This window comes from Necator americanus, chromosome X, assembly GCF_031761385.1.
Source record: "Necator americanus strain Aroian chromosome X, whole genome shotgun sequence".
NCBI classification, from domain to species: domain Eukaryota; kingdom Metazoa; phylum Nematoda; class Chromadorea; order Rhabditida; family Ancylostomatidae; genus Necator; species Necator americanus.
The window spans coordinates 17,383,734-17,396,453 of record NC_087376.1 but is presented as its reverse complement, the minus strand read 5'-3'; the positions used below and the strand labels follow the sequence as shown (position 1 = coordinate 17,396,453).

General features: G+C 39.8%; 3 protein-coding genes across 5 annotated transcripts; all 3 read right to left on the bottom strand.

The window, feature by feature from the left end:
• Positions 1-230: 230 nt before the first annotated feature.
• Positions 231-3,943, bottom strand: RB195_023778 (uncharacterized protein; the record flags this gene model as incomplete). Its single annotated transcript, XM_064211319.1, has 6 exons — positions 231-818; positions 3,109-3,249; positions 3,308-3,394; positions 3,449-3,515; positions 3,582-3,683; positions 3,813-3,943. 6 exons carry the CDS (start codon positions 3,941-3,943, stop codon positions 231-233), a joined length of 1,116 nt encoding a protein of 371 aa, XP_064067200.1.
• A 3,957-nt stretch (positions 3,944-7,900) lies between these two features.
• Positions 7,901-9,861, bottom strand: RB195_023777 (uncharacterized protein; the record flags this gene model as incomplete). Of its 3 annotated transcripts, XM_064211318.1 has the most annotated exons (9): positions 7,901-8,017; positions 8,090-8,326; positions 8,385-8,524; positions 8,592-8,635; positions 8,709-8,769; positions 8,848-8,874; positions 8,940-8,992; positions 9,058-9,227; positions 9,817-9,861. In XM_064211318.1, the coding sequence occupies 9 exons, from the start codon at positions 9,859-9,861 to the stop codon at positions 7,901-7,903; spliced, it is 894 nt and encodes a 297-aa protein (XP_064067199.1). The 3 variants fall into 3 exon arrangements, with proteins under 3 accessions (XP_064067199.1, XP_064067198.1, XP_064067197.1); XM_064211317.1 differs by having other exon boundaries at positions 8,592-8,739; positions 8,848-8,992; XM_064211316.1 differs by having other exon boundaries at positions 7,901-8,326; positions 8,592-8,739; positions 8,848-8,992.
• Positions 9,862-11,036: 1,175 nt separating this feature from the next.
• RB195_023776 (uncharacterized protein) lies at positions 11,037-11,282 on the bottom strand (the record flags this gene model as incomplete). The annotated part of the gene is made up of 1 exon (XM_064211315.1): positions 11,037-11,282. One exon carries the CDS (start codon positions 11,280-11,282, stop codon positions 11,037-11,039), a length of 246 nt encoding a protein of 81 aa, XP_064067196.1.
• Positions 11,283-12,720: the final 1,438 nt, after the last annotated feature.

The window sequence follows — 12,720 nt, the reverse complement described above, 5'->3', positions numbered from 1 at the left end:
GTGGCTCTTCGCTGGCCGTGGTGTATAACTGTTCTTTGGGCGTGCAAGTTCAGGGACAGACGGCGCTTGTCGGTTCAGCAAAGTGTTAAAATGCTCCCTGCAGAAGGCAAGGTTGTTTCCCCGACAGCAACTCCGTTGGCGGTGTTCAGGACAGGCGAACACTTCTTCATCTTGCTGCTATACTGCCTTAGCAGAGTGCAGGTTTTTCTCGGGTTCTTGTCCTCCCACGCCTACTCAAACTCCATCGCTTTTGACGTCCACTCGTTATCGCGGTCTTGTTGCAGTCGACGACGCAGCTTCCTTCTAAGACGCTTTTTCTGGTTGAAGTCACCAGCGCTGCGCGCGACACATACAGAATTGTATGTGGATTTTGTTTCCGCAGATGCAAAGGCAAACTTCTTCCGCGGCAATAGAACCGGGAGCGTTTCCCTTGCAGCGTCCTGGATGCACTTTGTGAAGGAATCCGCATCGATAAGCTTCTTCCTGGTCCGTACTCCAAAATGAATAGACACACGTTGGCGGAATTTTGTTCTGCATTCATCGTCTTTCAGACCTGCCATGTCGATTTTCGGTTGAAGAGGAACTCCTCGGTTTCTCTTGTGGAACCGTATCTTGAAGCTGAGAAGAACTGGACGGTGGTCAGAGTCGAACGCAACGTCCCAAACAGCTCTAGATTTTCGGATATGTGACTGAGGGATGTTCCTCGCCAGAAGGTAGTCGAGCTGAAGTTTAAGAGTCCTCATCTTCCGCTTGCGTTGCTCTTCAGGCGTTAAAAGGGTTGACTCCTGCCACGTGAGCTGATGGCGTCGATGATTCCTCTTAAACGTGGAAGCGATGATGCAAAAAGCATAAATTCAGTGCAACACATTTGGAAGAACTTTTTTCGTCGTAGGCGTAAGATTGAGACAGAAATTTGAAACAGCTACTGAATAACGAATAACAATAACAGAACTTAGGAAAAATTTGAAGCACTAGAACTATAAAAAGCTATAAAAATTATTGTAGCTTACAAAAACGAAGCCCGGAAAAGGAAGGGAGACAAGCTTCTTCCACTCTATTTCCCCTGTTTTAGAGGTTTTACTATTGTTTATTTCTAACATGACCACGCAGCGGTGAAGTCTGAGTTCTCTCTACAATATACGGAGAACTCCCCATACATAACGATGGAGATGAGATTTGCTGAACCGGAACGTGATAAGCTGTAGCATCTGGATAACAGTGCTGCACTTTTATATTCTCATTGAAGTCCCATAGTTAAAGAAAATTATTTCTCTGTACTACTTTTTATTGATCCTTAACATATGTATATATATGTGTATATATATGTGTATATATATGTATATATACGATGTATATGTATAGTCGGTGTAAAATGTCTTCTAATATGCTCTGACGCGACAAATCGTCGGTGAAGGGGTGCACTGGGCTTTCTCTAGAGTGCGAGTAACTCCTCAGACATCCCCTCTTTTTGCTTTTTTGTGTATTTTAAATTCTTTTTCATACTATAGTATACTATAGTATGAAAAAAAAATTTCTGAGGCGGATAGTACGATAACAGGATTATATCTTGCCGATAAAATCTTCCATTGGCTTTCTTTTCAGTTCTTTTGCTTTCACAGCGTCTCTAAAACCTTAGTTTGTAGTTATTTCATCTCTGCCCCATTTTTTGCGTACGATTTTCATCTTTTAGTCGTAGCACGGAGAAAGAACTTTTACACTACTTGAGAACCTTCTTTTTCTATTACTGCCTACCTAACCTTTTTCTAGAGGAGTTTTGGTGTTTTACTATGATTCAAAATATAAATAATATAACTACTATAACTTATAACAAATGCTAATCATAAAGAATTACACAGGAAAGAGTATAGAAATTGAATCCCTACAAACTAAAATCTTATAGACATCCTAGAAGCAAAACAAAAAAATTAATGAGGATGTTTTAAAGATAAGATTAAGTAAGCCTATTAATACTTACATACGCTACAAAAAAAGTGAAAAACATATGAAACAAGAAGAAAACAGTTTTCTGCATACTGTAAGCTCTGTGCACGCTTTCTCCAAGTACTGCGTGGTTATCTAGCTATACGTTTTATGCTGGCTGTGTCGTAATCAGTATATGCAACATCACATGTGGCAGTTTTAGTGGCTATACGAAGAATGGTTTAAAATATAGTTACTAACTTCGTAGTAAGAGTAATAGATAATCACTTCGAAGGGATTATGGTGAGACACAGAAGGGCAAATAGACTTTTCTTCCTTACTGAATATTGGAAAAAGGGAGAAAGCCTGAGAAGAAAAGTAGAGACTTTAATAGCAAAAATCTTCGCTTGCAGCGTACTAAGGACAAAAATGGCTCTAGTTACTAGACTCCCATCTTAGAAAAACGGTGTCGTATTTCTTAGAATTCATCCCATAATTGAATAAGAGGTTTGAACAAACCCACACGCAAACTATCTTTTTTCCAGGCGGTCTAATTCACTTAAAATCCAAATGAGAAAGATGCATAAAAGCGTAAAATTTTCTCCCGATTCTCCCGTCGGAATTTCAAAAAATGCCCAATAGTCAAAAAATTGTAGCTTAAATACTTTGTATAGCAAGCCTTCTAATAAAAAAAAACGCTTCCAGAAGTATTTCTTGATATGCTCTTCTCGCGAAGATAACAAACTTCTAATCCTAACATCGTTCACAAAATGGAGAGTTTTCCGCCATTAAATACTATTAAATTCCACTGTTGCTAACTATGTAGTATTGAGTAATCATCCCTTCAAGTACAGTTCTAAATTTCTTCCTCTTTAGCAAAGACTCAATCTAGCGGGATGTCGAATCTACTGTCCTATTGCCACTTTGTGAAAAATGTGCCCTGTCCTACTTTTTCTTCTTCAACATTGCGCAAAGGAGAATTATTGGCCATCACCTTTTTCGGCTTAGAAAAAAATTGGCTGCACATGTTTCCACACTCATGCAAGCAGTAAAAATTGAAAAAAGAGCTATCACGCCGCACACAGCAGCGATGAATTGCCGGTCAGAACGGCAACTGCAGCAAAAGTTTGTTAATAGAGTGGACAAAAAAGGAACAATTAGTGGAAAAAAGGATAAGACAGTACTCACCTTAATCAGAATCCCTTGCCCGAGTTTTCCATATTTTAGGTTCCTCGTGTGCAGTTGCAATTGACCTTTTGATTTTACCTGTTGCACTTCTGCACTCACCACATCACCTACGACGAGATGCCCGCTCATAGCAATTTCGTCCTTGAGAAAGAAAAGGTTTATCCGAAAACAAAAAGTTAACATAACTTCCTATCCCTACCTCCAGGCCTTTGCGCCTCAGCTCTCCCCCCGGAAGATTAACGTTATTCAATTGCAATATTGCAGCAATCCTGTAGTTCACATCGACCTTAACAAAATCCAAACTGCCTATGAACTAAGGAGGGGCGATGGGAATTTTCACCTTCCAACGAGCCTTCTGGACATTAACGATGCGACCAACAACTACATCACCAACCTTGGGGATAAACCTATTTAGAAAACTCACAACTGAAAACTGACACTGCTTGCAAGTATTCTCGAACACCCAAACTAACTTCGACTTGTATGGCTCTACCATGTGCAGTTGGCTGTACTGCACTTTCAACCCAGACACAGTGGCCAACAACTCACCACTAGAAACAATTGTGCCATGACCACTGAAATTATCCTGAGCATTTGAAAATAGCAGATAGTGTGAGCAAAAGAGCGAGTGCAGCGAAAATGTTCCACAACACAATCTAACGGCACATGGACGTAAAAAATGACAGATCGTCTGCGCAACACACCTTAAAACACTGCCATCACAAGACAAAACTCGTCCACAGTTAACAAACTCCATGTACGATTCCACATAATGTTCTTTGACTACGACATGTTGATGTCGTAATGATGTTGGTGCAGTCACGAGAATGGGCATATGTAAGTTAACTGTGTTAGTCTGTTCAATGAGAGTAATGCTACCCACATAACAACATAGCGAAATCATGAGGATGTAAGACAGAAGGACTGACACAACAGATAAGCTAGTTCTTAAGATCTGGCAAGATTTGAGATTTTATTGGCAACAATTCCGAATTTCCATAACGCACAACCTCAGATACAGACTAACCGAAAACAATTACACACAAAAATGAAAAAAGTACTGGGAACAGTGAATAATTACGAGAAATAAGAAACAAAAAGTAACGAAAATGCAGCAAACTTTCGCAATGAACCGCTTACACTCACATAATAAGAAGATCATAGATAGAAGAAACATTAAAAAAATGATACGAAATCAGAAAAGAAAACACCGACGGATTTATAGTTCAAACCAAAGAAAGAAAAATGTAGTAACAAGAGCACAAATTGGCGAACACAAAAAAAGTGGAGAATGAAGCAGTCAGCAAGTGTGTCTTGCGAAATCACGAAAAACGAAATTATATCTGATGTGATAGACACGTTTTAAAAAGGAAGACATGAAATAAAAAGGGAGAGGAACAAAACAGAAAATAAATACTGTAAATATCAAAAACGCTTACATATATACTTGAGTCTCCTATCAGTGATCCCTAAACATAAACAGCATAATTACGTGAATGCTGATATGCGACTAATCCACTACTATAACAGTTTCTTTGTAAGATGCAATAAAACTGCGAGGGTCAAACGGAAGTGTTACTCATAGAATTATTTCAACGATTCAAAGACAGCATTCAGAAAATTCTCGATGTTAGATTCAGAAGTTGTTTAGAGCAGAACGTATCACAGCAAAAACTCGAAACATCACTAGAAATAAAAAAACGGTGGTTCAAAAGCATCTAGGGTGATCAGTGTACCAGAAGAATGCTCGAGCGAAAATCTACATCACGCGATTTCATTCCTTTATTTATGCAGGGTTATTTTTGTTGGGAACACTGATCAGTCTGTAGGCTTCTGATCCAGCTAATTACTGAATTAGTATGGTATTTCGCATTTCCGCTGAGACACCACTAAACTACACCCGGAACGCAATGCATTTAATTGAGCGAACAAAACAACCAAAAATTTCACCGAACGCACCGAATCAAAACGATATGAAGCACGGCGTAGTTGCACGTGCGTCCACGTTTGAGCAACGCGGTTTTTGACCGCTCGCAGACCAAATTTTACCAAGTGACGTCACCCGGGTCGATATTGTCCCCGGTTTTTTGGTTGCTTTCATTCCTTTTGCTTTTCTTCCTGACTTTCCTCTGTTAGGTTTCTTTTCTCGTATTTTTGTTGTGTTTGCTGTATTTACTCTAGAAAAGGAGATCTGTATTGTTCTTAAGTTAATGTATTGCTTTTGTTCGTGTTTTGCTTCTGAAATTTGGTTCGAAATTGTATTTGCTTCCATTTCAATGTTCTTTTTTGTCTCTTCGCCTACTCTCACTCTCTTACGAACAAAAAAAGAACATTAACACGAAAATAATTACATGAAAAAGAATACAACTTAAGAACAATACAGATACAATATAGATCTATATAACAAAAGCAAACTGCCAAGCAAACCGCGTTGTTCCAGCAGGGCCACTCGTGCAACCACACCGTGTTTCATCTCGTTCCAACCAGCCTATATATATATATATATATATATATATAATATATATATGCATATATATATATATATATGTATATATATACATATATATATGCGGTGTATATACATGCATATATATGTATATATATAGAGTGGCGTAAAACCCATTACACAACGATGTCGCTGTCCCTTTTGAAGCCTTGCACGATGAATTACAGAAGTCGACCTGGCCGGAAGTGGATGACGTAGAATATAATGCTACGTGTGTAGTTACACACACTACGCACTAAGCAATTACGGCATGATAAAATAATGTTTTCTCATTTTGATCTCTATCTTCTTCATATCTTCCTCTGCTTGTCGGGTGAGTATTATTTCTCGTCATTTCTCGCTTGTTTGTCTCTTGTATGTTTTTCCTGTACGTTTGCATACAAGCTCTTTTCTGTGGATTTTTCTCAAATATACGTTACATCCTCTAATGCGTGGTATGACATGCAATATGGTAATTCCATCGTTTTTCTTCTTTTTTTACGTTTCTTTTCATATGTCTTGCTGTACCTTCTGTCATCCTTTGTGTTTGCTTGTATATAATCATGCGAACAATTGGATGCTATGGAGGAGAAGCTTAATGTATACTGTGACATTTCTATTTGATACCTCCCTAAAGACCTAAGCTTTGTTAGCACATCGTACTCAATCTCTGCTGCTGAGCTATCACATCACAATTATAAATAATTCCTATTTATTGAGTTTGTACACATTTAACTTTATCATAGGTGCGATAGGGAGAAGTCGGACCCTCCTCAGATGAACGGGGTTTAGCTTATAGGGTGCAGCTCAAGTGAAGGGGGTCCTTTCGCCAACCGCCCAAAAGTGAAGGGGGTAATTTCGCCAAACGTTCAAAAGTGAAGGAGTTTCCTTCCCCAACCGTTCAAAAGTGAAGGGGTCAGAGTACCGGCTCCGACTATCGCATCTATGAACTTTATTCACAGAACTGACACATTAAAGAAGTAAGGCTACATCTTTGTCATGCTACACATCACTTCTCTGCAACTCTGCTCCGTCGCGAGGGCACACGTTGTTGCTGATACATTCGGCATGCATATGGCCTTCGCATGTTGGACATTGAATCCAACAAATTCGATGGTTTGTGCTGCTACTGATTGGCTGCATCCGAAGGTATTCAGCACATGCTTCCGCTTAGCCTCCTCTGCTTTGCATAAGTGGGCGCGCTACAGAAATATTGTAGAGGATTTCTTTCTACATATGATTAATTTCACACCTTACGCAGTTTCCTGCAGTGCAGAAAAGGAGCTTGTATGCAAACGTACACAAAGTGCAGCAAGAGACAAACAAGCTAACGAATTAGCGAGAGAAATGACGAGAAATTACACTCACCTGGCTAGCAGAGGAAGACATGAAAGGGATAGAAACCAAAATCAGAAAATATTATTTGATCATGTCGTAAGTGCTTGCGTGGTATGTGTACTTACATTCGAAGTGTTATATTCAACGCCATCCACTTCCGCCTAGGTCGACTTTTATATACTTGTGCCTTGCACGGAGCTTCTATAGTATAGAGGAAACTCACACAAAGTCTTTTCGTTTTGCTTCTTATGTTTTCACTATTGTTTCTTTGGAATGAGTATGCATGAGAAGGGTTACGCTTAAAAGAAATTCTCCATTAGTTTTATCATTTGTTTTGCTCCTAGAATGCCTATAAGACCTTAGTTTTTAGGGATTGAACTTCTGGCCTATTTTTTTTTGTGTAATTGTGCAAGATTAGCACTTGTTATAATCGGAATCATTGTAAAATACCAAACTCCGTCCGTACTAGAAGAAGGATAGCTATGCACAGTTACACAAAGAGATGGCAAAAATTCAATTCCTGCAAACCGGCCTTTAAGGAGATACCCTGGAATCAGAAACTTTTGAACTAGTGGAAAAGGGTCTTTTCCGCGCTACGACTATGAGAGATAGGAATCGTACACAAAAATGGGACAGAGATCAAATAGATGCACATAGTACGAATTAAGATGTTAGAAGCACACTAGAAGCAAAATAACCGACAAAACTAAGGGAAAAGACTTAAGTGATACTAATTAATCTTATTATTGCACTATTATACTGGAATAAATTTAAAAAAGAACCACAGAAAAGCAAAAAGAATACGCCTCCCGTCGGCATGTTACAAAACGTTTAACGCCGACTGCATATATTACACAAATATACAAATATATACATATATGTTTGGATTATATACGTAGATTGTATACGTATGTTAAGGATCAAAAAACAAAATAGTACAAAGAAATAATTTTCTTTAACTATGGGACTTCAACCAGAAGCAATCACTTTGAGTTTGTCACCTTCCGGTTCAAGTGATTTGATCTTCTTGCCTTTAGTGCACTCTTCAATGTTAGGAGGGCTTCCCTCTGTTCGCTCTTTCTGGACCTGCATATCCTCGATTTTCTCCTTCTTAAACTTTTCAGGAACATCCTTCTCAAACGGCCAATAAACTCCCACATTCCAGCGCTTCCGTTTCTCATCTTCTGTTTCCGTTTCCCAAACTTCCTCATCTTCATTTGAGACGCGTTCATTCTTCACTACTCCCGGCTCATAAGTTCCTGCTCTAATCGCGCTAGTGAGTTGGACCCTCATTTTTGCAATTTCTCTGGCAGGATTTTTACCATACTGATAACGATGACCGCTTGCGAATCTTAGACCACCATACCCTTGACAGGGAGTAAAATTGTAATCCATCTGAACATAAAGGAGATACATACAAAAAGTAGAACATCGTAAAAAGAAGGTACCATACCATAGGGATGGATGGATAGTTGATGCCAAAACTCGCATCAAGCCAGGTATTTCGGAAACGCTGATGTTGTCGCGGGACACACATGAGCGAGTTGGGTGGAGAGGGGTAGTACGTGTTGCGAGACACCAAAAGAGGAATACCTTAAGGATTTAATGCAAAAAGACTGCTTCTAAATGATGATCATCACAACACACAAACTTGACCAACCGTGTCCGTAGTGCACTGAAGCTGGCACGTCTACCGTTCGAGTCCTTACATCAAAAGTACACAATTTATTTGCTGGGCAGCTCCCACGAGGCCCAAAACTTCGAGAAGGCTGGTCACGATAATTGCGATTTGCCGTTGGACATCTCTCCTACAGTTATCATTGATTTTTCGTCTCCACCTGCACATAATGATTAACAGCATTTTTGAAACAATAATAAAGATAAAAAAGAGTTCGAAGCATTTTCACTGAACCTACTCCTAAGGTAGTTGAAAGCACCGAATCCTTTGCATAAATTTCGCCCGTTCTGGATTCTAAGCGTTCTCTACGCCGAGCTTTCTGGCGCCCACTTGAACTGTTGTTTTCTCTACCATCACGACCACTTCTATCGCTCCTGTTAAACCTGAAAAACGAAAGATAGAAAGAAATTAAGTTTTTTTTTTTCGAAACATACGTCAAGTCAATCACCCTCTTTGTTCCACACGCTCTTTCTGCACGGCTCCCTTTCGAATACGTTCTTCCCAGGTCAATTCTCTAGGAGAATCCCGCGTTCGACGTTCCCGACCCTCAAAGCGGCGCTTTCCATGACCGTCACATGCATTCCCATTATTTCCATCTTGCCCGAGTCCAGGCCACTGCTGCACAAAAACGTTTGTAATTTTCCATTTTCAATGGAACATGGTTGGATAAATTTGGCCCTAAAATCGGGCCAAGGTGTGATAGTGTGGTTATTAGCTACTCACATGTTTTTAGTACTCAATAATGGAGTGCAGGGTTCTGCTTCTAAATGTACTCCTTACATAAACAGAGAAAGGATTGAGAAATCAAGTAAATGCAAGAAACATTCGGAAAACAAGCTGATTCTGAGCTATCTAACTTTTCCGCGCACTTACATTGATAATAAAAAACAAAAGAAGCAAATGTCAGGATGGACGTTGTTGATTACACGGTCAATGATGGAGACTTTTGGAGTACGATATGAAGGTTTCGTGGATTTTACATGAGTGCCTCCGTGACATAATGTACGCAAAGGGTATGCCTGAGGAGAATAACAAACGAAAAAACACGAACCCAAGTCCCACTTTAGTCTCTTATCCACGAAGGCACAGACAGTCACCTTAGATCTCCTCCGTTATAGTGAACTAGCAAATTTTGCTAGGAAATTGCCCTTCAGGAATCTACTTCCATGAAGCGATCATGGACTCAGAATGTACGTCTCTCAAGCACCTGTTTATCATCAGCGTCTAACTCATCTACATCATATTCATTCATTTACTTTAAAACACCAACATTATAAGTTATTGCCACTTAGAGACGTGTGCAACCTACAAAATATCGATAAATCTCATCTTCACAGCGATTTTGAGTAGAAGGATGTATGATGTAAAGTAACCTCAAATTTGTAACTGTACCAGGAACAAGGTAAACCCTCCACTGAAACCTCAAAAAAAAAAGCATCCGATGACTTTCAGTCACGTAAGTAAAGCTTATTCGCTGAAAACTGGAAACATCCCCGAAATCGGAAAATGGAATTGGATCTACTACAATAGCGGATTGTTGTACCATCATATTTCAGTTCAAAAGTGGATGATGATATATATGATCACAGCTTTTAAAAAAGAAGTCAAGAGAAAACTGAAATCAAATTATAAGGTTGGTGCGTAATTAACTTCGGAAAAGGACCGCATACTTCAAATTGCTATAACTCAGTTTAAACACAACTTTATTATTCGAAATAAAAACCATCAGAATCTACACATCTTTTCCAACCAATTGGTAATAAATTTAACTCTCTACTATGAAAGTGAGATTACAGTAATCAACAAAATTATGGAAAGCACTTTCAACATAGTTTGAATTAGTGAACGCGAATGTGAATCAAGAGCTCGATAAAAGTGATAGTCTGTTGGGGAAAGATCTGGGGAATACGGTGTTAGAGGGAGAACTTCTATAACCAATCGGGTTAATTTTTGCCGGGTGTTTGGTGCGGTATGTGGCCTTGTGTTGTCTTGCAGCAGAATCGGCCCTCTATTCCCCATTGCCGGCCACAATTTTTGCAACGTTTCGTACATATCCTCTAACTCACAGCAGTAGGACTCTGCTGTAATTGTCTAGCCTGCTTGCCTGGAGCTGTAATGGATTAAATCCTTAAAGCACCACTAAACTGTAAGCATGACATTTTTGGGGTGAAGATCGGGTTTAGGAAAAGAGTTTGGAGGGGCATCCTTATCTGCCCACACAAATCTACGTCTCCTATTATCGTAAAGAATCCACTTTTCATCAACGGTTATAATACGACTAAAAAAGGCCTCATTTTTTGCCCGAATCAAAAGGTTAGAACACTTGTCGTGACGTGCTAGACGCTTTGACATCTTCTTCAGCTTGCGAATTTCCCCCAAATGTCTAACTACTGTAGTATGAAGTACGCCTAGGTCTTCTGCTAACGTTCATGTGTTAGTCTCCGGACTTGCTTCGAATGCTCTCTCCAAATCTTCATTATAAGCGAGACGGCGACCCTGTTTTTCTTCGAGATCAAAATCGCTAGAAGTGAATTTTTTAAACCAGAGCTCCACTGTCCGTTCGCAAGGACAGTCTGACAGAAAAGCCCTGCTAAGGTTACGAGATGCTTCTGCCGCGGAGTGTCCCAATTTGAATTCATAAAGCATGATGACTCGATAGTCGCGTCGGTTCATGATTTTTCAGAGCCCTGGAAAATGCCGGCTGAAAAAATTAAAGCGACAGCCATACATGTATTTGAAAGAGCAGAAAAAAACCCTACAAAACGGTATGCGTTTGCTTTGAGACGAAGTATAGTCGAGTCAAAACGATATAAAGCACAGACAGTTGCGTAAGCGACTCGTGCGCTCGAAGCGGTGCAATGGAGACAGCGGGTGGAATCGAGGTGAGACCATGACGAACTGCAGAAATAGGTGGCGTTAGCGAAGATCCTTGCACGACCCCAACTGCTACGCTCTACCGCGCCGCTTCGAGCGCAGCCGCCTGCGCAACTGTCCGTGTTTCATGTCGTTTTGACCTAACTATAATTTAGAGTAGAAAATAGTTTTATTTACACATACTTTGAAACGGAAATTAATTTTGCACTAGCTTAATAGATGCTTATGTGAGGATGTTTACCAGAAAATCTGTGTCAAATCAGAAAATGTGTCTGAATTTTTGGGAAATTTCAATAGCTCGCGAACTATATCATCAAATTTTTCATAATTTTCCATGATTATTGATGGTGGATCGATCCTTCTAAACGCGCTTGAGATGACGCGTGTTGATCGGTTATAGGTGAGCTGAACGATGGTCGGACCTAACTAACTGGGTTGCAACAGCGATGAACTGCTTACGATACTCATAATCGTTAATTGGTCTGATGAGGCACGATCTAGCACTTTTTCGAAAATTCACAGGAGCATCTCTACACGCTGCCAAGACTTTTAGCAATAATGCTGATGCTGAAACAATGCAACACGGTTATCGCGGTAGACGCGTCCACCCAGTTGTAGATTCGGTGTCGACAATGTATACGTCTATATGTTGGGTACAAAAATCTCAGCGAACGCACAGAATTCAGAACAAGCACTGTCTAGTGTGTACATGTTTTGGGAAGAGCTGAGCTTTTCTTTGCGCAGCAGCATCGGTCTACGAGTCGAATAGATCAATTTTTTTAATATTAACACACCGTTTGACCAGTCTCAAAGGAAAATCACTGAAAAGAAGAATTTCCGCATCTGCAGATCACGAATACGTTACCTATTTTGAAAGAAGAATCGATTTTATCGGTTTCACTGACTCTTCTTTCTGTGTAGACTTGATGAAATTCACTCGTAGAGGTTCTCCCCCATACTAATTACAAACATAGTACGTTGAATTTAAAAAGATCTATGTGTGGTGCACAAATAATGCAAGTCTATAATTAAGAAATAACGAAGTAACCTTGTCAGTTGATTTCGAACAATACACTGTATGACGACAGGTCGTAGTAATATCGATAATTGTGGTAGAACCAACGGCTGCTGTCTGTTACCAACACGTACTAACTTCAAGAGGTATGTCTGCTTAAAAACACACAATAAATATAGTAGTCAAAACGACATGAAGCACGTACGCAAGTGCGTACGCGGC